The following is a 22,963-nucleotide window of genomic DNA, read 5'->3' on the forward strand; positions in this document are numbered from 1 at the left end:
CTGTGGGAAAGGAGCGTCTGTGTGGAAGTGGGGGTCTGTGGGGAAGGAGGGTCTGTGGGGAAGGAGGGTCTGTGGGGTCTGTGGAGTCTGTGGGGAAGGAGGGTCTGTGGAGAAGGAGGGTCTGTGGGGAAGGAGGGTCTGTGGGGTCTGTGGAGTCTGTGGGGAAGGAGGGTCTGTGGAGAAGGAGGGTCTGTGGGGAAGGAGGGTCTGTGGGGAAGGAGGGTCTGTGGGGTCTGTGGAGTCTGTGGGGTCTGTGGAGTCTGTGGGGTCTGTGGAGTCTGTGGGGAAGGAGGGTCTGTGGAGAAGGAGGGTCTGTGAAGAAGGAGGGTCTGTGGGGAAGGAGGGTCTGTGGGGTCTGTGGAGTCTGTAGGGAAGGAGGGTCTGTGGAGAAGGAGGGTCTGTGGGGAAGGAGGGTCTGTGGGGAAGGAGTGTCTGTGGGGTCATCGGGAAGGTGGGTACACAGGCGCTGCTGGTCTCCTCAGGTTGCAGGAGTAGGGCCTGAACAGTAGGTGTTGGCTGGCTGTGCTCTCCAAGTAGAGGCTGAAAGGAGCCTCCTGGTACCTTCTAGTACTGGCGCCCAGGGCAGGCTGCGACCCGAGCAATAGAGTCATGTTGTCTTTCCAGACCTTTCCCCCATGACCACAGTAGGCACCCTACGCTCCAGAGGGGTCTCCCCTGCCCCTGCCTCCTCATGGTGGAGTTACCTGTGAGCATTTCTTTGAGAGCACTCCAGCCCCAACAGGTACTGATGGAGGCAGAGGACTGGAATCATTCCAATTCCCTCCCACTAGCCAGTCTTCCTCAAGTCAGGACAGTCGACGAGAATGCATGAGGGTTATTCACATCGGAGAGATGCCCAAAGGGCTGGCGCACCGGCTTTGCATGGGGGGCCCAGGCTTAACCCCCAGCACCCCAAGATCCTCTGAGTGTCACCAGGAGACCCCAGGCTCCACTGGCTGTGTGCTGCCCCGGCCCCAAGCAAGAGTAGATTAACAACTAATGAAAGAGGGATCAGAGGTACAGGTGGTGAGGGAGGCACTTCCTTTCACTCGGCCCTGCGGGTAGCTCCGCTGAGCGCAGAGCCAGGAGTCAACCCTGAGCACCACCGGGTGGGGCCCCGACAGACAGGGGCATCTGCTCTGTGACAGACTAGAGCGCGCTGACGGGGTGCAGCCACCAGAAACAAAACTCCCCACAGGACTCTGGGAGCTAGGAGCCGGGTGCTCCGATTCACAGGGGTGGCAGCCCCAGCTGTGTGTCAGGCAAGGAAGACCCTCTGCCATCTCTCTGGCCCATCTCAGAATCTTTCCGCACACAAACCACACTGAGGCCTCTGGTTTCTTTCATCAGAGCATTGCGATGCTCAGGGCTTACACCTGGCTCTGTGCTCAGGAATTGCTCTTGGCAGTGCTGGGGATGACATGGGATGCTGGGGATTGACCTCGGGTCAGCGCATACAAGGCAAACGCCCCTGCTATATTATCGCTCGAGCCCCCAGACTCTCCAAATTTTGCCCTTAGCTGCATGACTTGGTGACTTGGCACTTCATGCTTTTGGTGATCTTATAACTGTGACTTATCAGAAACTCAAGTTTCAATATTTAATTTCTACTCTAGAAACATTCTTGATTCTTTAAATGTATTGTATCCTGTGACCACATGCAAAACTGTTATTAGTTGGGGATTCTTTGGGAATTTCTAGGTAAACATGCTCCCTGTCAAGGCACATAATTTCATTTCTTTTCAAACTGTTTCTTTGGGTTTAGGGCCAGACCTGGCAGTGCTCAAGGGCAGTGCTCAAGCACGAGGCTGGGGCTTGCTCCGGTGGGGCAGGGGGACCATGCTGACCGGGGAGTGAGCGCAGCTGTTCTCAGGCACAGCCTGTGTCGGCCTTGCCCGCTCTCTCCCCAGCCCAAGCTGCTTATGAAAAAGCGGGGAAGGTCACTCTGGCGGCCTGAAAGGGAAGCAGGCAGTGCTGGGGTCACGCTCAAGGCCTCGAGCCCGCACAGCAAGTGTCCGACCCCTTGAGTCACAGCCTCGGCCCCCAGACTGACTGTTTCCTCCTCCAGCCTCTGACACTGCCTCGGAGTGGGTGCATGTCCTCGCGGTCTCCCGGATCTTCCTGCCATCCCTAAGTAGGAAGTTAGCTGGAAGCCTGTTTCGTTTTCTGGGTGCCGGGGAGAGTTCCCCTGGTCAGCTGAGAGTTGGTTTTTTTTTTTTTTTCTTTTTGGGTCACACCTGGCTATGCACAGGGGTTACTCCTGGCTCATGCACTCAGGAATTACCCCTGGTGATGCTCAGGGGACCATATGGGATGCTGGGAATCGAACCCAGGTCGGCTGCGCGCAAGGCAAACGCCCTACCCGCTGTGCTATCGCTCCAGCCCCTCAGCTGAGACTTTTGACCATGCATAGACCCTGCATGTCGGCAGAAAACTGCAGCCCGCAAGTGGACCTGTCTCGAGCATGCGGAGGACAGACCCCTCCCCGCAGCTGGCCTCGCTGCACACTCCTGGCTCCCGGTCCTCTAGCTGTGCGGGCCTTGGCTTTGGGCAGCACCTCAGCAGGCTCAGCTTCTCCACAGGGACTGCTTCCTCCCGGTGGTGGCTGCTCAGCAGCGAGGGACAGTCCCGCACCACTCCAGGGCCCTGGGAGGGCCTATTTGCCCCGCTCTAGGGGCGTTTTGCTTCTCCTGCCCTCACACACATGTGCAGCCTCTGAGGGCTCTGCTCATGCCAGGGGGGCCAACGCAGCCCCACGTGGCAGCTGCAGGGTTCAGCCGGGGCTCCTCCAGGGCTGCTCCGTGACCCTCCCCAGGGCTCCCCGGGGGTATATATGAGGCTCTGCTCAGAGAGAGGCTGAGGGCCCCTGGGCAGCTGAGGTCAAGGCCATCTCATCCGACTCCATGCCCAGGGCTGGAGGACACCAGGAAGCCACACCCACTTCTCAACAAGATCCAGTCCAGCAAAATCATCTTTACAGAGTTGTTTTCTCTTTGCTTTGCTTTGGTTTTTTTGGAGGGGAGGGGCAGACTCGATGGTGCTCAGGGCTTACTCCTGGCTCTGTGCTCAGAGATCACTCCTGATAGGGCTCCGGGGACCATATGGGGTGCCAGGGGTCACACCCAGGTTGGCCCAGGTTGACTGTGTAACATAACTGCCCTTCTCGCTGTGCTATAGCTGTGGGCCTTCTTGGCTTTCTTTGTTATGATTGCAAAAATGATGTTTTTGCCCAGAGTGACAGTATAGTGGCAGGGCATCTGCCTTGAATGCGGTGGACCCAGGCTCAATCCCCGGCATCCCATTTGGTCCCTGGAGCACTGCCAGGAATAATTCCTGAGTACAGAGCCAGGAGTAACCCCTGAGTATCACTGATATGACCAAAAAAGGAAAAAAAAGACATGTTTTTTGGTATGTTTTGTTTTGGGGCCACAGCAGGTTTACTCACTCTGAAAGTGCTCGGGAAAGCATGTGGTGCTGGGGACTGAGCTCAGGCCCCTGCATGAGAAGCCTCGTACAGCCCACTGGAGCTAGCTCCCTGGAGGGTAGAGCTCAAGGCCACACCTGTGCACACATGGGCTGTCTGTGGCCGCCCCACAGTCCAGGCAGATGGTCCCCTCTGGGGCAGAGTGGTTCCACAGGCGCGCGTGTGGTCCCTGTCTTAGGGTCTTGTCAAAGGCCCGGGAATTTTGTTAGATGGAACTGTGCAAGTTCCGATCCATTCCACAGCCAGCACATTTTGCGCACATTGTTTAAATATGTAGGTGCTTTCCTATTTCCTATCGCTGAAAGTCAGAACCCTAGAGGAACACGGGCCTGGAGAGCACCATGGTGTGGCGAGGCAGTCCCGGCAGCCCTCCCGCCGCGCCCCTCACCGGAAGAGCTCTTCTCCTCCTGGTCCCTGCTGTCTGGCTTTCCCAGCCCCCTCGGGATAAGCATACGGTCAGTGAAGAGTTCAGGGGCCTCGAGAAAATTCTCAGAGAAGCTGGTGATTTTATCATAGAGCGCTTTCTCTTCATATCCAAACAGCTTTGTCTGCAGAAGAGAACATGGACCTTTGTTTGTTTCTTTGGGGGGTCACAATTCAGGCCCTGGCAGAACTGGGCAGAGGCTGGAACCTGCTCCAGGTCCTGTCTAGACCATAGTCCTGCCTCTCGCAGAGGCTCAGGCCTGACCCTCTGCCTCACTCCGTTGAGCCCAGCCGGGTCTGCCCCACTGTCCTGCAGAGACCGACGCTGGTGTGGAGTCTGCTGTGTGCTGGGCCAGGCCTTGTCCACAGTCCCCGTCCAGCTGACCGTTCTCCCTGTCCGTTTCTCTCAATGCTGGGGAGCCTGGTCCCTGCGGGCCTGTGAGCTGCCCTGGTGCCACCTTCACCCCTTGCCACAGGCTGCCACCCACCGTCTCCCTTCCTGCATCACCACTAGGTGACTGAGTCTGCCACCTACAACTCAGATCCTGGGGACAGCGAGGGCACTGGGGTTGAAGTTCGACCCTTGGGACTTCATCCAGTTGGCCACAGGGCCTTGCTCCCAGAGTGCCAGAACAGCCTGGGCCTGAGTCCCACCCAGCGCCCCCCTTCAGCCATCGCCCACTCTGATCCATTTGCCCCGGCCCCTGCCTCTGCCTTCTGGGAGGTCCATTCCTCCCTGGGGGAGCCTTTGAGGGAAGGTATTTGCAAAGACCCTTAATCCTGTGGGCAGCTGCCACGCCAGCGTGACCACTAAGTGGCTACTGACGGGGCAGAAACCATCTTGTGGGCCCCTAGAAGCGCGAGGCCCTTTCCACCTGCTGAGCTGAAACATACAGGAGGCGGCTGAGGCGCCTTCCAAGAAGCCACAGCCGTGAGGCGACTATTTGGTCTTCAGGCCAAGCCACGGGCCGAGGGGAGCTTTGGGACCCTCAGCTCCCACCTGTCCCCACATGCCCCGAGGGTTCCCCACATCTCCCCAGCCTGTACACTCACAGCTCTCCTGTCCAGCTCACAGAACTCTGGCTCTGGGAGGATGATGAAATCCGTGGCCAAGCCCCCGACGTTGCTCATTGTGATGACACGCGTTGCCGTCTCACCCACCACATAGCTGCCGAAGTCGATGAGCTGCTTGTCCAGTTTCAGCTGCCACGGAAGCCCAGTGAGCCAGGAGCAGGCAGCGGAGCCGTCCTCCCTGCCGGGGCAGCCCCACTGCTGCCTCACTCAGCTGACACCGAGTCACTCCGGGTAAGAGAGGTGTGGCCTCTGCTCAGACCAGGGTGACATCCACAATCCCAAGGCACCAATCTCTGCACAGCTGTGGTGATTTAGGGGCAATCTAAGTCCGACTCTTTTTTTTTTTTTTTTTTTTTTTGCTTTTTGGGTCACACACAGCGATGCTCAGGGGTCACTCCTGGCTTTGCACTCAGGAATTACCCCTGGAAGTGCTCAGGGGACCATATGGGATACTGGGAATCAAACCTGGGTCGGCCGCATGCAAGGCAAACGCCCTATCTGCTGTGCTATCACTCCAGCCCTCAAGTCCGACTCTTAAATATCAAGTCAGCTAAAAAGAAATGAGCTATAAGCCACACACATGGACAAATATTAAGTGTGTGTATGTGTGTGTGTGTGTGTGTGTGTGTGTGTGTGTGTGTGTGTGTGTGTGTGAATAATAAGAGGAAGCTGCCTGGAAAGGCTGTGCCCTGTGGGTATAAAGGTAGAACAAGGAAAACCATGAAAAGATTAGTTGTATTTTAGCAAATGTTTCAACAGAGCAAGAAGATAAAACAAACACCAACATTTAACAGCTATGTCACATCAAAATAGAGAAAGCTGATGGGAGAAATAGATGCTTCCAGTGTTCCTCTCAAACAACGGCCAGAACAGCCAGACAAACGAGGAAGGAAGAACCAAGGTGGAAACAAGGAAGGCTCAGGAGAGCTGGGGAGAGGAGGAAGAACCCAGAGCGCCACCAGGCAGCTGAAGGCTGCTAAAGACTCAAGAGACACAAGTCAACCAGACCTAACGCTGACTGGCCTGAGGCCCACCCAGCACACAGGCCTGAGGACTCATGGCATACTCTCCAGAGCGGACAGGCTAGGAAGCTAAGGATCGGGCTAGAGCCATACAACAGCGGGTAGAGCATATGCCTATCACGTAGCCGACCCAGGTTTGATCCCTGGCATCCCATATGGTTCCTTAAGCACTGCCAGGAGTAAGCCCTGAGCACCTCCAGGTATGGCCCCCAAACAAACACAAAAGAAATATAAAGATTTGGGGCCAGAGGGCTGGAGCAATAGCACAGAGGGTAGGGCGTTTGCCTTGCACGCGGCTGACCCGGGTTCGATTCCCAGCATCCCATAGGGTCCCCTGAGCATTGCCAGGTGTAATTCCTGAGTGCATGAGTCAGGAGTAACCTCTGTGCATCGCCGGGTGTGACCCAAAAAAAGCAAAAAAAAAAAAAAAAGATTTGGGGCCAGAGAGAAAGGACAGCAAGTAGGGCACTTGCCTACATGACCACCTGGGTTCAATCTCCAGCACCCCCTCTGGCCCTGAGCCCCACCAGCAGTGATTCCTGAGTGCAGAGCCAGAATAAGCCCTGAGCATCACTGGGTATGTCTCTGAAATTAAAAAACATTAAAACAAAAACAAAAAAAAAAGAGGTAAAGGGGCTGGAGTGATAGCACAGCGGGTAGGGTGTTTGCCTTGCACGCGGCCGATCCGGGTTCGATTCCCAGCATCCCATATGGTCCCCTGAACACCGCCAGGAGTAATTCCTGAGTTCAGAGCCAGGAGTAACCCCTGTGCATCACCAGGTGTGACCCAAAAATTAAAAAAAAGAAGAGGTAAAATCCAAATCCGAACGTTATAATTTAAGGAAATAAAAGAGGATAAACAAACCCCAGAGCTAGATTATTAGGAAGGAAATGAGGCCGACTAGAGAAAGTGGTCTTCAGAGGCTGGTCTGCAGACCAGTGTCTACAGGTGTAAAATGGATCAAAAACAAAGTCGGCCACGGTGGGTAAACCGCCAATCACAAACAGATAAGGGACAGATGCAGGTGTGGGGCAATTAACTGCAATTCCAGCCTGAGGAAAGACGGCCCAGGGCCCCGCTAAAGCTGTGCAAGGCGAGTCTCCCCAACCCTCCACCTCCGTCTCTGACCCGCTGCGCCCGCTCTTGTCTCAGCTGCCACACGTCAGACTTCCACTCCCACCCCGGGCTCCCCACCCCGGGCCCCAACCCGGCTTAGAGATCTTTGAACTTACAGAACATTTCTTCGTAGAACACTTCAGTGGAACAGAAAATCTGCCAGTCTGCGCCAGAAAGGAGACGCTCCCTTCCAAATCTTTGTTCACCTGGAAAAGCCCAACAGCCCCAGCCCAGGGACGTCTGTCCGCTGACCCAGCACCCAGGGGAGCATATGCAGAACCAGAGCCTGGGTCCAGCTGCCCACTGCCTGCCGCACGGGGCAGCCCCGAGGACAGGCCTGTGGCTGTACCCCGTGAGGCCTGTTGGCACATTCTGACAAGCCTCATTTAGACCGAAGGGCACACCTGGTCCAGCTGATGAGCGCCCACAGGGCTCCGGGGCTCGGGAGTGTGCTAATGTACTCGAGAGAGCCAGGCAGAAGCCCTCGCACCCTCCCGAGGCGCTCCCTCCAACTCGGGGGCATCGCAGAGCCGAGCAGCAGCAGGAACCCTGCTCCCACCCGTCCTCGAGAGAGAGCGGGGCCTACTCACCAGGGGCTTGAAGGTGACGAGCACTTCACAGGACATCCCAGTGGACATGGGACCAGGGGGGTCAAAGCTGCAGGCACAAGGACCCCAACACGGTCAGATCCCCAGGTGAGGAATGGAGGCCGAGGACCATCCTCTCCAGGGGGTCCCTCCCACAGAGCCCGACGTGGACCCTCCTGGCAGCACTGTGGGAGGCAGGTCCTCCGGAAGGCCTCTCGAGCCACGGCCTGACATGCCGCTTGAAAGTCGATGGTCATTTTCTTGAGAATGAAAACATGGCGGGAAGGGTGTCTGCCTGCACACTGCCAATCCAGGTTTTCTCCCTGGCACCCCACATGGTCCCCTGAGCACACCAAGAGTGATCCCTGAGTGCAGAGCCAGAAATAAGCCCTGAGCACAGTCAGGTGTGGCCCAAACACCAACAAACCAAAGGCTGGGAAGACAGCTCATGGGACAGAACACACAGCGAGCACGTGGACCTGGGAACCTGCAGCAAGGGACCACTGGAAACACAAGCGAAATGGGTGCAGCGCACATGAGCAGAGGAAAGGAGGGACTGCCCAGAAAGGAGAGAGGGCCTGCCCAGGACACGGGGGGAACAGCGAGGGGGACTGCCCAGGACACAGCAGGGCTCATCAGGGGAAAATAGGGGAAATAAAGAGAAGAAAGCATTAAAGGGACCAGAAAGGGGCCAGAGCGATGGTAAGGCAGGGAGGGCACTGGTCTTGCACACAGCCAGCCTGGCTTTGATCCCGTAACCCTAGATGGTCCTCTGAGCACAGAGCCAGCAGTAGCCCCCAAGCAAACAAAACAAAGTGACCAGAAAGACAATTACAGACATACAGAAATATCCATCTTATGCTCAAGGGGGGGTCTCCAAAAAGAAAAATGAAACATTGGAACAGGTGAATAATTTAGAGCTGAAGGAAGTAACCCTGGAATAAAAGATGGATGGTGTCAGGGTTGGGGAAGACCTGGGATGGAGGAGGGCAGATGCCTTACACGTGGAGTCGTGAGTCTCTCCCTGGCACCAAATGGTCCCCTGAGCATCACTGAGTGTGGCCCTGGGGGTCCTGGCACTGGTGCTCAGGAGCAGCACTGAAATGTTGGGCCAAGTGCTGCCAGAGGGGTCCTAGCTCCTGAGCACTGCGAGAGACCTCCCACCCAAAGAAACACAAAGAGAGATGGCTCCAATATTCAGATAGAAAAGATGTGTGGCTACCAGGGAAGTCTTAGCTGCAACGGTCAACAACACACTAGCCAGACGTTCATGAGGGCAGCAGGGCTGGTCTCAGACAACCATAGCCCAGAGACAGTAGGCACAGCACCCTGGGACACAGCCCTGAGTTCACAACTGGAACAGACCTGGGTTCACACCAGGCAGAGTTGGGATCACACCAGCGAGTTGGGATCACACCAGGCAGAGTAGGGATCACACTAGGCAGAGCTGGATTACACCAGGCAGAGTTGGGTTAAACCAGGAAGAGTTTAAGTCATACCAGGCAGAGTTAGGATTACACCAGCAGAGTTGGGATCACACCAGGCAGAGTAGGGATCACACCAGGCAGAGCTGGATTACACCAGGCAGAGTTGGTTTGTACCAGGCAGAGTTGGAATCACACCAGGAAGAGCTGGGATTACACCAGGTAGAGTTGGAATCACACCAGACAGAGCTGGGATCACACCAGGCAGAGTTGGGTTATACCAGGCAGAGTTGGGATCACACCAGGCAGAGTAGGGATCACACCAGGCAGAGCTGGATTACACCAGGCAGAGTTGGTTTGTACCAGGCAGAGTTGGAATCACACCAGGAAGAGCTGGGATTACACCAGGTAGAGTTGGAATCACACCAGGCAGAGCTGGGATCACACCAGGCAGAGTTGGGTTATACCAGGCAGAGTTGGGATCACATCAGGCAGAGTAGGGATCACACCAGGCAGAGCTGGATTACACCAGGCAGAGTTGGGTTAAACCAGGAAGAGTTGAAATCATACCAGGTAGAGTTGGGATTACACCAGGCAGAGTTGGTTTGTACCAGGCAGAATTGGAATCACACCAGGAAGAGCTGGGATCACACCAGGCAGAGTTGGAATCACACCAGGCAGAGTTGGGTTATACCAGGCAGAGTTGGGTTATACCAGGCAGAGTTGGAATCACACCAGGCAGAGCTGGGATCACACCAGGCAGAGTTGGAATCACACCAGGCAGAGTTGGGTTATACCAGGCAGAGTTGGAATCACACCAGGCAGAGCTGGGATCACACCAGGAAGAGCTGGGATCACACCAGGCAGAGTTGGAATCACACCAGGCAGAGTTGGGTTATACCAGGCAGAGTTGGAATCACACCAGGCAGAGCTGGGATCACACCAGGCAGAGTTGGGTTATACCAGGCAGAGTTGGGTTATACCAGGCAGAATTGGGATCACACCAGGCAGAGTTGGAATCACACCAGGCAGAGCTGGGATCACACCAGGCAGAGCTGGGATTACACCAGACAGAGCTGGGATTACACTGGGCAGTGCTGGGTTTAAACACAGTGGGCAGCCAGACCCAAGCCACATGCATGGCTTGGTTTAAACCAGTGTCGGGTTCACACCAGGCACGGTGTTGGGTTTATGTTGGGCACGGCAATGGGTTCACACCAGGCATGGTGCTGGGTTCACACCGGGCACTGTGTGCACAGAAGGCTCTGGACTGTTTGAGTGGGAAGGGCTGAGGAGCACCTACTGGATGTGGATGAAATCCCGCAGGTGTTCCTCCACACCCTCCAGCCTGCAGTAGTTGATGGTGTAGGTGGTGTTGATCAGCGTGATCTTTTTCTTGTACACTTTGCCAACGTCAAAGTCCTAGAATGATCAGAGAAGCTCTCGAGGCTTCCTGAAGGCCACTGCTAGCCTGCCAAGGCAGCTGCGGCTGTGCGCAGAGGCCACCCCTATACACTGGGTGCTAGTCTAAAGGCTATGAACGGTGGCAAAGCTGCCAGGCCATGGTGCCACGAGAGCAACCCAGAGACATGACTGAATGGGAGTCATCGCCACCAAGGTCAGAAGGACTTCTGGGGCCCAGAGCTGGAGTCCAGGAAATGGCTCACATGACCGAGGTCACCCACACTCTTGGCTACCTGCCTCTAGTGTCCCCACCAGAGCGACGTCCCTGGGTGAGAGCCTCAGGCCAAGCTCCCAGGTGGGAGGCTCAGGAGTGCCGCCCCTCCCCCCCTCCCGCCTCACCTTGAAGTGAATGACTTTGGGTTTGCTGTTGAAGGGGCAACCTTTGAACTCTCGACCTGACACCACCTGCTTGTGGACCAGCCCACTGCGTAGCTTCTCCAGAGCACGGGCCAGGATGTCCTTTTCCATCTTTGTCCCTCCCACGGGCTTCCGGTCCATGTCTTCTTTGGGCGCCTGGGTTCACAAGGACAGGGGCGTCAGTGAGGGCCTCCTCCGGGGCCACACGTGTCAGCACACAGACTCAAAGGCCACAGCGGGAGGGGCGCGTGGGCCACTGCCGCGTGCAAGGCAGGCGCTTACCTGCTGTGCTCTCTCTCCAACCCAACAAAGTCTTTTTTATTTTATTTTGGGGCTACACCTGGAGATGCTCATGTGATGACTCTGCTCTCAGAGATCATTCCTCCTGGTGTTTGGGGGACCGTGTGAGGGGCCAGGGATTGAGCCCCAGTTGTACTACCACTCTGGCCCTGACAAAGTCAAGAAATGCCCTATGGGAAGCAACATATTCTTTTTTTTTTTTTTTGGGTCACACCTGGTGATGCACAGGGGTTATTCCTGGCTTTGCACTCAGGAATCACTCCTGGCGGTGCTCAGGGGACCATATGGGATGCTGGGAATCGAACCCGGGTTGGCCGCGTGCAAAGCAAACGCTCTACCCGCTGTGCTATCACTCCAGCCCCGGGAAGCAACTTATTCTTGAGAGGGTATCCCTGCCTACCAACAGTGGCTCGGCATGGTGACTAATATCTGTGAGCAGTACCTGGCTACAGGTACGGGTTAAGTCTATGTGGGCACAGTCAGAGGGTTCCCCAGACTAACAGGAGTAAGCAGGGGAGATAACTAGAAAAGTACCTAGTATGCAGCTATAGGAACTGTCTAGGTCCTCATCTTTGGGGGCTCCAGGGCCTGCCTCCCTATGGTCAGTGTTCAGAAGTAGGGGTACATGAGGGATGACCTGTCATCTTCCTGGCCTGGTCAGTCACTTATCCCCAGAACCAGCAGAATCACAGAGGTCTTGTCAGCCATGTGTACACAGAGCCATGGCAGGTGGGTCGTGCAGGTGGCGCCTGGCCTTGACTGGCCATGGCAGCACTCCAGCTTCCTGGCTCACAGCATGGTGCCTGCTGGTTTTGCAGCAGCAGGACACAGCATTCTTGGAAAGAGGGTCCCCGAGCAGCGGGGTCTCCTGTTGCGACCGTCTCCCCAGCAGGGCAGAGTAATTTTGGAGCCGTCTGCCCAACTCTCACTGACTCTGGCCCTGTGGAACTGGGTGTGGCTGATACCAACACTGTGTGGCATGGGTGCGGAGGGAGGGGGGCAGCAGCAGCTTGCCAATACCCAGGGAAGCCTCAGGAGTGGGCTGCCTGGGCCCAGGGGCACAGAGGACATAAGAAATGGACACCCAATAAAAACACCTCATGGGGACTGGTCAATAGCTGGTCAATGGTGTGGGAGGTGGAGGGCAGTTAAGATGGAGGGGGGTCCATTAGGACAATACTAGTTGGAAATGGTCACTCTGGACAGGAACTGAGTGCTGAGAGCAGGTAAAGGGATATGCATGATGCCCTTTCAGCATCTGTGTCGCAAACCGTAATGCCTAAAACGAGAGAGAGCGAGGAGAGAGAGAGGGAGGAGAGAGAGAGAGAGAGAGAGAGAGAGAGAGAGAGAGAGAGAGAGAGAGAGAGAGAGAGAAGAGAGGTGCCTGCCATAGAGGCAGGCAGGGGTCGGGGGGTGCTTAGAGGGGTGGGAGGGAAACTGGGGATACTGGTGCTAGGAAATTATGCTGGTGGAGAGACGGGTGTTGGAATATTGTATGACTGAAACCCAATCATGAACAATTTTGTGATGCTCTATCTCACGGTGATTCCATAAAAAACAAAACAAACCACAACAACAACAATAACAAAACACCTGATGGCATCTAAAGCTGAGGGATTTCAATGCACGCGCTGCTGGAGCGATCACAGTGGCCGCACATTTTCCTTGCACACGGCTGATCTGGGTTCACTCCCCAGCACTCCATGGGGTCCGCTGAGCCGCGCAGGAGTGATCCCTGAGCCCGGAGCCAGGAGTAAGCCCTGAGCACAGCCAGGTGTGACCCAAAAATCAGTCAATCAATCAACTGAACCGAAGAGCCAAAGCTGCTACCTGGCAGAGCTTGTAGTCTTCATCCCACAGCCCGGGGATTTCTGGCTTGGCCAGCGTCTCCTCCTCTGCGTTGAGGGCCCACAGGTCGCTCTGGGCGAAGTCGGCGGAGATGGCTTTCAGTAGCTGCGAGGCCTGAGGCGTCACAGGGAAGTCGTGCTCCTGTGCCTGGGAGGGGAGCAGCACGCTGACCTTGGCGCAGAGACACGGCCCAGGAAGGAGGGCAGGGGGCTGCCGGGGCTGCAGGCCGCGCGGTGGGACACAGCACCCCTTGCTCCTCCTAGCGTCGTCCCCGCATGGTGCCACAGAAGGGTCTCTGGGTGTTGCTCAGTCCCCCACTGCCCACAGCCAGCGCAGGCAGGCGCCGCATCCTTGACTCTGCTCGGGGTTTCTGCCTTTGCTGACGGCCCCAGGCCTCCAAGAGCCTGTGTTCTGCTCGGCCTGGATGGGTCCTACAGACCCTTTCTCGGGTGCCTCTGTGCCAGCAGCAGGGACGCAGCTGTAGGTGATGCCTGGAGAGGGCCCCGAGAGAGACAAGGTGCCAGAGCCACTACAAGGAGCAACAAGGACAGGAGCAGGGCAGAGGCTCGGAGGCTGTGAGACAGAGGGAGGCGACAGGTGCCAGGCCTCCAGGGTGCCAGCAGCCATGGGGCTGAGGCCCAGGGACAGCAGAACTGGGGCATGGGGGGCCTGGGATGCGCTGTGGGTGCTGGGACCCGGACCAGCCAGAGTCGGCCTCCAGGTTTGGGTGCTCAAGCACAGAAGCCGAAGTGCCCCCCGGAACTCCAGGTCGACAGGCAGAGTAGAGCCCCGCTCTGCGGGCGTCCCTACACCCGCCACGCACACAGCCACCCTCAGCACCGGGACATGAGGCCAAGGAGCAGCAGGGGGACGAGCTCCTCTACCAGGGGACACTCCCAAGTCTCACCTGGCCCAGGACTGACCTCTGCTCACAGGTCTGTCCACACACTGGCCCGGTCAGTTCTGCTATAGCAGTGCCATGACTATGGGCCTCTCCCCCATGGCACCCAGTCTGCCCCCCACGAGACGGTTACTCCTGGCTGCTGTCCACTGAGGAGGAGCTGTGTGGGGGTCTGTGTCCCTCCAAGGACATTTGGGGGGATGTGCAGACCTGTGCCCACAGCAGTGGCCAGGGCAACTGGGCCTGAGGAGGAGGTTGCCAGGAGCCCAGGGGAGGCAGCCCGGAGCACGAGGGGTCTTGCTTTGGTTCCCTGCCCCGTGCCACACTCACCGGTGGGTGCACGGTGCCTGCAGCCGTGGCACGCCCTCTGGAGAAGTCAGAGATGTACTGCCACGTCTTGTCCCGCAGAGTCAGGCGCTGCGCCGCCTGCGCAGGCTCAGGCTGCTGCTTTTTCTTGTTCTCTTCCTCGCTCTCCTCTTTCAAAATCCGACTCACGATCTCCAGCTTCCTGAGCTTCTGCTCTTCCTCAAAGGCTCTGTGGGAAACGGGACGCCCGGCAGTTGCCTGGGAATGGGGCCGGGGTCGGGGGGGCGGGGGGGCAAAGGAACTGCGGCCTGGGGGTAGGAGACGGGGGAGTGTGGAGCTCCTGCTGCTGGGCCCCTGGGGACAGACACACGCCCGTGACCCCTCTATGCCTGCTCCCAGGCCTCACTTGGTCTGGGCCTCCAGCTCCTGGCGCTTGCGCTGATGGACGAGGTGCTTGAAGGCGTTCCCCCCTTGCGCCAGAATCTCCTTCTCCTCGGCCTGGACCTTCTGCTGAGCCGCATTGGTCTTAGCCTGGCCCCAGGCCTGAATCTTGCGGAGCAGTTCCTGGACACAGAGGAGGCTACAGTGACCACACCTGCACCTGCGTGAGCCCGGCCACGTGCACGGGGGGGTACTGAGGCAGCCCTCGACAGAATCAGTGATTCCGGCTCCCACCCCGTGCCCTGCTCTGCAACATGAGCTCTCGCCAGCAACTGCCACTGTGCTTCCCAGCCAGGCTGCCCTCCGTGAGGAAGCTTGCTCGTGCCTGCCCCCTCCGCCTTGGGGATGACTCAGAGCCCCGGTGCTCCGGAGCAGTCCCCTGGAGGAGGGCTCTCTGCCTTCTGCCCTGGAAAGGGAGCTGGGAGCGGGTGGAGCAGCACACAGAATGGCCTTCTGCTGGGACAGACCCTTCCAGATGGTGTCCCGGGCACTAGCCGGGCTCTGAGAGGGGTGAGGGTGTGGCCCCAGGACCTACGCGGTTCGCAGTGATGTTGTTCTTCAGGGCCAGCACAGCGTCCATGCGCCTCCGCATGTGCTCCTGGGACGCCAGCTCCTCCTCTCTTGTGCGCTCTCGAACCCTGCAGAAAGGTCCGTGGGCAGCTGGAAGGCACCAGGGCCTGCTTCTGTGCAGCCACAGGGCTGGGAGGAGTTTTGGGCTGTGCACGGGTGTGTATGCGTGCGCGCGTGTGCATGTGTGTGTGTGTGTGAGTGTGTGTGTGTGTGTGTGTGTGTGTGTGTGTGCGTGTATGAGGAGAGAGTTCACCGGGGCCACATGGCAGTCACAGGGGTTGTGGCTAACCGCAGACATGAAGGAGCCCTGGCCTCAGGTGTTCTGGGGGTCCGTGCACCTTGTGGGTCTTGTCTGAAAATACATTGGCAGCCCGGGAAGCACAGACCCAACCTTTTGGGATGAGAGGAGGGTTGCACAGTAAGAAGTGGGGGTTCCATCACGGAGGCGAAAGCTCCCCAGCCCGCGGCAGGAAGGGCTACCTGCCCAGGGTCGCCTTCAGGAACTTCACTGCCACCCTGTGGTTCCTCTTCGCGTCAGCCAGCAGCTTCTGGTGCCGGAGCCCCTGCTCCTTCTGCAGCTCCATGGACCTCCTGCAGCAGCGGGCGAGATGGCACACCTGCTCTGGGGGCCGCGCTCTGCCCGTCAGGCAGGGCACAGTGGGCACCGCAGGCAGCTCTGCCACTAAACCACCAAGAGAACACCGGAGGGACTCGGGAGGATGGCGGAGCGGGCACTAAGATCCGACTGGGTTGGACTAGGCGGGGAGTTAGGGGACCCACACGAATGTGGCGCTGTGGGATGAGATGGGACTGGGAACAGGGAGGGCACTGTGGGGACCTGGGAGGGGACTTCAGCTGCGGGTGCCGGGTGCCGGGCACACGGGAACACCGACAGCCCTTTCTTGCCCTGAGATAGGGGCTGCCCTACGGGCACTTCAAAGCAAGGGCAGGGGCCAGTGGAAGAGCATCGGACAGGAAGGGAGCGGGGAGGGAGAGCGGGGAGTGTCCAGAGTGAGGGAGGGAGGGGGAATGCCCAGGGCAGGAGGGTGGGAGGGAGGGAGCCGGAGTGTCCATGGGGGAGGGAGGGAGGGAGGGGGAGTGTCCAGTGTGGGAGGGAGGGAGGGAGGGAGGGAGGGGGAATATTCAGGGGGGAGGGAGGGAGGGGAAGTGTCCAGGGGGAGGGAGGGAGGGAGGGGGAGTATTCAGGGGGGAGGGAGGGAGGGGAAGTGTCCAGGGAGGAGGGAGGGAGGGAGGGGGAGTATCCAGGGGGGAGGGAGGGAGGGAGGGGGAGTGTCTGGGGGGAGGGAGGGAGGGGGAGTGTCCAGGGGGGAGGGAGGGAGGGAGGGAGGGGGAGTATCCAGGGGGGAGGGAGGGAGAGAGGGAGGGAGGGGGAGTGTCGGGGGGGGAAGGAGAGAGGGAGGGAGGGGGAGTATCCAGGGGGGAGGGAGGGAGGGAGGGAGGGGGAGTGTCTGGGGGGAGGGAGGGAGGGGGAGTGTCCAGGGGGGAGGGAGGGAGGGAGGGAGGGGGAGTATCCAGGTGGGAGGGAGGGAGGGAGGGAGGGAGGGGGAGTGTCCAGGGGGAGGGAGGGAGGGAGAGGAAGTGTCCAGGGGGGAGGGAGGGAGAGAGGGAGGGAGGGGGCGTGTGGGGAGGAGGGAGGGAGGGAGGGGGAGTGTCCAGGTGGGAGAGAGGGAGGGAGGGGGAGTTTCGGGGGGAGGGAGGGAGGGAGGGGGAGTGTCCAGGGCAGGAGGGCGGGAGGGAGGGAGGGGGAGTGTCCAGGCGCAAGGGAGGGCAAGGAGAGAAGCCTCAGGACTTGGAACAAAGGCATGAGGGAAGGGCCTGGAGACAGACAGCAGCAGGGCCAGCATCCAGCTGGCTCGACAGGACAAGAAGCAGAAAGGATGCCAGGCACTGACCTGACCCTCAGCAGCTGGCTGCGTGCCCTCCGCGCCGAGGCTGCCTCCTCCTGGCGCAGCTGCTGGGCCGCCCTCACCTGGAGGCACCTGCTGGTCGCCACGGCCTTCTCCTGGACAGACTTTTGGAAATCCTCAAACTTCACCTTCTGAATCTCAATGTGCCACATGGCGTTCCTGGCAGACAGATGCATTTGCTTATGCTGGCAAAGGTGCTGGGACCTGGGCAGGCCATCCATGGAGCGTCCACTCTGGGAATCTGGGCGGCTGGGTGCTGGGTTTGAATCACATCATCCAGGCAGACCCTGAGCACTGTTTACAGGTCATCTCCACCTCCACGGAGCCCCGGCCTCCCCAATACCGGGCACGAGGAAGGGTATACATGGCATGGAGGGGCGGTTATCCTGGCCACGGATGGAGGTGATACCAGGCAAAATTGAGGTGACACTGGGCATGGAGGGAGGTGACATCAGGCATGGAGGTGATGATGTGTCTGGATGGGGTGGCGGGGTTGGAGGAGGGGCCAGGACCCTGATGGGGGAGGGCCGGCACCCTCCGCTGAAGGGTTGTGCTGTATCAGTTCTGGGTGCCGAGTGCGAGAGCAGTGCGGGTCCCACTGTCCCCACTGTATCTACGACACGACACAGGGAGGGCCAGAGATGCAGCATCGCTAGCTTTGCAGATGACAGGAGGTGCCACCAACCAACATCATGGGGACCTCTGGGAGCTGAAGGGCATGGAGGGGCTGTCACAGGGCTTCAGGACAGAGACCTGCACTGTGCTAGGACCGGGTCTGTGTGGCAGAGAAGTGCAGCAGCGCCCTCTAGGGACAGCTCCTACAGAGCCTCCGCTCTGGCCCACTGCTACAGGGCCCCTGACGCCAGGACAGATGAGAGTGAAGATTTGTTACTCGGGATGGAGAGCCAGTTGACCCTCAAGCCTCACCATTCCCCTGAGCACCACCAGGAGTGATTTCGAAGTTCAGAGACAGGAGAAACTCCTGAGCACTGCCAAGGTAGCCCAAAAGTAAAAAACAAAACAATAATAATGATAATAATAAGGGTAATGACAAAGATTTGCACAGAAAACGCAGCTGGGAGAGACACTGGAACTTTGAAGTGAAAGTTCATGAATGGACGAAGGCCGGCATGCTGGGCTGGACTCCACGGGGGCCAGGGCTGCAGGCGGAAAGGCAGCTGAGCGGCTGCGAGACATCTGCGTGCCCTTCCTGGAGCATTAGGCACAGGGCAAGGGAGCGGAAAGGAGAAGGGACGGCCCTCCGGCAGCAGCTCGGGGCGCAAGGCAGGAGGACAGCATCCGAGCGGTGGCAGCTGAGCCAAGGTGACTGACCAAGACTGGACAGGGAGAGGCAAACAGACCACCACCCCTGGCAGAAGATAAATGCAGACGGGAGGGCAGGAATCACAGGGGTCTACCTATGGGGGGCAGGGCACAGGAATGCCCAGGGCACCCAGCTCAAGGCCGCTAAACACCATCTTCCTTCAAGAAACTAGGGCTCCTTGGACAAGTGGCCTGGCCAGGTTGGGGCAGGGAAGTATATGTGCACAAGGACACCGTGTACCAGAGTGTGCCCGGAGAAATAGAAGGGGATGTCAAAAGGTCACAGGAGTCGGCCTGAGAAAACCTGCCGGCCACATGTGCAGTGATCAGAGGGTCAGGAGCAGTGAGAGGAGCTGGAGCAATAGCACAGCAGGGAGGGCGTTTGCTGTCTACACAGCAACCCAGGTTCGATCCCTGGCATCTTCTATGGTCCCCTGAGCACCATCAGAAGTGATTCAGAGTTCAGAGCCAGGAGAAACCCCTGAGCTCTGTCAAATGTGGCAAGGAAGGAAGGAAGGAAGGAAGGAAGGAAGGAAGGAAGGAAGGAAGGAAGGAAGGAAGGAAGGAAGGAAGGAAGAAAGAGAGAGAGAGAAAGAAAGAAAGAAAGAAAGAAAGAGAGAGAGAAAGAAAGAAAGAAAGAAAGAAAGAAAGAAAGAAAGAAAGAAAGAAAGAAAGAAAGAAAGAAAGAAAGAAAGAAAGAAAGAGAAAGAGAGAGAGAGAAAGAGAGAAAGAGAGAAAGGGAGAAAGGGAGAGAGAGAGAGAGAGAGAGAGAGAGAGAGAGAGAGAGTGAGAAAGCACCGAGTGCAAAAAAGACAAATCACTCATAGTCCATTTTTGGGGGCTGTTTTGTTTTGTTTTTGGGCCACACCCAGCTCTGCTCAGGGCTTATTCCTGACAGGCCTGAGGGACCTATAGGGTACCAGGGATTGAACCGGGTCAGCCTCCTGCAAGGCAAGCACCTTAACCTCTGTGCTATGGCTCCAGCCCACCATTTTCAACACAAAGCATTCCATCCTAAACGGAAAGTGACTGACAGAGGTCTATAATAACCAAACTTCATGGTGTTTGGACAAATAGGGTATTTATTAGGAGGGGGTCGATGTAGGAACTGCTTACATGCTAGAAAGCACAGACCCCAGGAAAGCCTTGAAATAGCCAGTACCCACTTCTCAAACCCCAAGCCATCCCTAGGGGCACATGCCTGCAGATTATCCAATCAAATTTAGGCAATACCCAGGAGGGGTGTGCGCGCACCACAGGACCAGCCAATGAGAACACGGCAAGGACTCGCACACTGCTCAGCATGCCTGTGGGGGCCACTGGGATGCCTGCCTGCCAACCAGCAATAAGCACCTGGCCTGAGCACTGGCACAGGTGTCCACGTCCACTCTTTGACTTTCTGGACCAGTGAATGCATTCCTCAGAAGACGAAGCCACCAAACAAAAAAGAGTCCACACTGGCGAGTGACCAAAGGGGAGAGGAAAGCTCCTGCTGCCAAAGAAAGCTGACTCAGGAGGGGCTCTGCAAGTCAGCTTTGGCAGCTGCCATGGAACTAACACTGCAGAAGCTCGTGGGTAGAAAGGGGTGAGAGAGGGAGCTCCCCTGTACATGCCATTGAGTTTCCAGCTGCCAAAGGAAAGGGCTGGTCTGGCTGGAGGAACCCAGCACGCCGTTACAACCCACAGTCCCTGCCCTCAGGTGCCCCACCCCCAGAATGGGGCCCAGGGTCATGAGGTGCTCAGCAAGCAACTCTCCAAGGTTCTGGGGCTGTGTACCCTCCAAGGCCATGGTTCTGGGGCTGTGTACCCTCCAAGGACAGTGGTTCTGGGGCTGTGTACCCTCCAAGGACAGTGGTTCTGGGGCTGTGTACCCTCCAAGGCCATGGTTCTGGGGCTGTGTACCCTCCAAGGCCATGGTTCTGGGGCTGTGTACCCTCCAAGGACAGTGGTTCTGGGGCTGTGTACCCTCCAAGGCCATGGTTCTGGGGCTATGTACCCTCCAAGGACAGTGGTTCTGGGGCTGTGTACCCTCCAAGGCCATGGTTCTGGGGCTGTGTACCCTCCAAGGACAGTAGTTCTGGGGCTGTGTACCCTCCAAGGCCATGGTTCTGGGGCTGTGTACCCTCCAAGGCCATGGTTCTGGGGCTGTGTACCCTCCAAGGACAGTGGTTCTGGGGCTGTGTACCCTCCAAGGACAGCGGTTCTGGGGCTGTGTACCCTCCAAGGCCATGGTTCTGGGGCTGTGTACCCTCCAAGGACAGTGGTTCTGGGGCTGTGTACCCTCCAAGGCCATGGTTCTGGGGCTGTGTACCCTCCAAGGACAGTGGTTCTGGGGCTGTGTACCCTCCAAGGCCATGGTTCTGGGGCTGTGTACCCTCCAAGGCCATGGTTCTGGGGCTGTGTACCCTCCAAGGCCATGGTTCTGGGGCTGTGTACCCTCCAAGGCCATGGTTCTGGGGCTGTGTACCCTCCAAGGCCATGGTTCTGGGGCTGTGTACCCTCCAAGGACAGTGGTTCTGGGGCTGTGTACCCTCCAAGGCCATGGTTCTGGGGCTGTGTACCCTCCAAGGACAGTGGTTCTGGGGCTGTGGACCCTCCAAGGCCATGGTTCTGGTGGGGTGCACTCTCCAACAAGCAGGAGGAAACGGCGGATACTGCAGGACCAGATGACAGGTCACTAGCCTGTCATCTAACAACTGCTGGATGTGGGGTTAGTGCTTATGGGAGGCAGAACAGCCTGATGTGACCCCAGCAGGACCCACAGGCTACAGGACTTCACAGACCACTGAGCTAAGAGAACACGGAGTGTTAGAGCTATTTTTCTGACTTATCTGTAAACATAAAAACAGTTCAAAATGAAAATGAAGGAAGCCCCTCCCTTTCATTCCTCATCTGCCCAAAACTCTGCTCCCACCCTGAGCCAGGACGGAGCCTGAGCGATGGCCAGCCCCGCTCCTGTCCCACTTACTCGTTCTCCCTCAGCATGGCCATGAGCTGGGACTTCTGCTCCTCTTCCTTCTCCAGCTCAGTACACAGGCTTCTGGCCACTGCCTGCAGGCGGCCCACAGCAGCACTGGGGACAGGAGAAACAGGAGGGGGCGTGCTTGGAGGCCTGGCCCACAGGCGGCCCTGCCAGGCCTCTCTCAGCCTCCGTGCCCCCTTCACGGCCATTTCACTCCAAGAGAGATCACTCACAAGGTCAACTGCACACGAACTGCAGCCACAGAAAGTGGCCAGGAAGCTCTGTTCTCCCCAATGAGATGGGGCAGAAGTGGGGTGTCCATGGCCGCAGCCACACAGAACCCCTCTGGCTCTCCTTTCTGCCCAAGGAGACTGTCCTGGTGCCGAGTCTTTCTTCTTCCCCTCTCCCACATATAGCCCACTCCCACATACAGCCCACTGACACTCAGAGATGCAGCAATTCCAGAGGACCTGGTCCCCTCCTCACGTGGACAGAATGAGACGAAGTGGTTTGGGCATTCATTTTCAAAGATAGGCAAACTTAAAAATCCTTCCGGGGGGCCAGAACAATAGTACTCAGGTCCGGTGGTTGCCCTGCACGCAGCTGACCTATGTTCAATCCCCAGCACCCTATATGGTCCCCCAAGCCCACCAGGAGGGATACCGAGTACAGAGTCAGGAGTGACTTCTGAGCACCACTGGGTGTGGCCCCCAAAAAAAAAAAAATCCTTCCAGGACCAAAAAGATGGTACAGGAGTAAGGCCCCTCCCTCGCATGTAGCCATCCCTGATCTGATCCCCAGTATTACATAGTCCCTAGAGTACACCCAGGGGCAAACCCTGAGCACACAGCAGGCCCCCATTACCCCTGGGTATACCCCCAACCCTTCCAAGTGGTCTTATTCCTGCATCCTGGGTCCTTGGGAGGCTCCTGCCCAGGTTCTATTCCATCGGGCCTACATCCTGTGGGGTCCCATCTCTGGTAGCCGGAGCAGGTGGATGCCTCTGTTCTCTCCATGAAGTGAGTGGGCTGCTTCCAGAGCTTCAGACAGAGGGGCAGGACCAAGGTCCCTCTGGCCCTCTCAGCTGGGAGACCTAGGGAAGGCCAGAGAAGGCCCCCGAGAACCTCAGAGGCTGCTGTCAGGACGACAGGAATAGATGCAGGGGACACGGCACCACTCAGGGGAGCTCAGTGTGCAGGGGCGAGCAGTCTCTGGGCTGCTGTGTTCAAGCTGGTGGTCTTTTTGTGTGTGTTGTTTTGGGGCTACACCCAGCAGTGCTCAGGGCTCCCTCCTGGCTCTGCACTTAGGAGTTATTCCTGGTGGCGCTTGGGGGTCCATATGCGGTGCTGGGGATGGAACTCGGCCCTCTACGGGTGGTTTTGCAGGCAACTCCCCATCCCCCCACCTCCCCCTGACCTTGCCCCGCCCCCTC

At 57.8% G+C, this 22,963-nt stretch overlaps 1 protein-coding gene across 1 annotated transcript in view; it reads right to left on the bottom strand.

Annotated features, from left to right (window-relative positions):
* Positions 1–22,963, bottom strand: part of CFAP74 (cilia and flagella associated protein 74) — a 54,410-nt gene that overhangs the window by 18,227 nt on the left and 13,220 nt on the right. The window contains exons 6-18 of the mRNA XM_055137766.1: positions 21,538–21,642; positions 17,232–17,405; positions 15,799–15,909; positions 15,284–15,386; positions 14,714–14,871; positions 14,332–14,536; positions 13,083–13,247; positions 10,935–11,108; positions 10,435–10,553; positions 7,711–7,777; positions 7,237–7,326; positions 4,961–5,110; positions 3,873–4,032 (exon numbers count right to left, since the gene is read on the bottom strand). Of these exons, the coding sequence (XP_054993741.1) occupies positions 3,873–4,032; positions 4,961–5,110; positions 7,237–7,326; positions 7,711–7,777; positions 10,435–10,553; positions 10,935–11,108; positions 13,083–13,247; positions 14,332–14,536; positions 14,714–14,871; positions 15,284–15,386; positions 15,799–15,909; positions 17,232–17,405; positions 21,538–21,642 (1,781 nt within the window). The remainder of the gene's footprint in view (positions 1–3,872; positions 4,033–4,960; positions 5,111–7,236; positions 7,327–7,710; positions 7,778–10,434; positions 10,554–10,934; positions 11,109–13,082; positions 13,248–14,331; positions 14,537–14,713; positions 14,872–15,283; positions 15,387–15,798; positions 15,910–17,231; positions 17,406–21,537; positions 21,643–22,963) is intronic.

The sequence above is a fragment of the Sorex araneus genome, chromosome 5, assembly GCF_027595985.1.
Source record: "Sorex araneus isolate mSorAra2 chromosome 5, mSorAra2.pri, whole genome shotgun sequence".
Taxonomy (NCBI): Eukaryota; Metazoa; Chordata; class Mammalia; order Eulipotyphla; family Soricidae; genus Sorex; species Sorex araneus.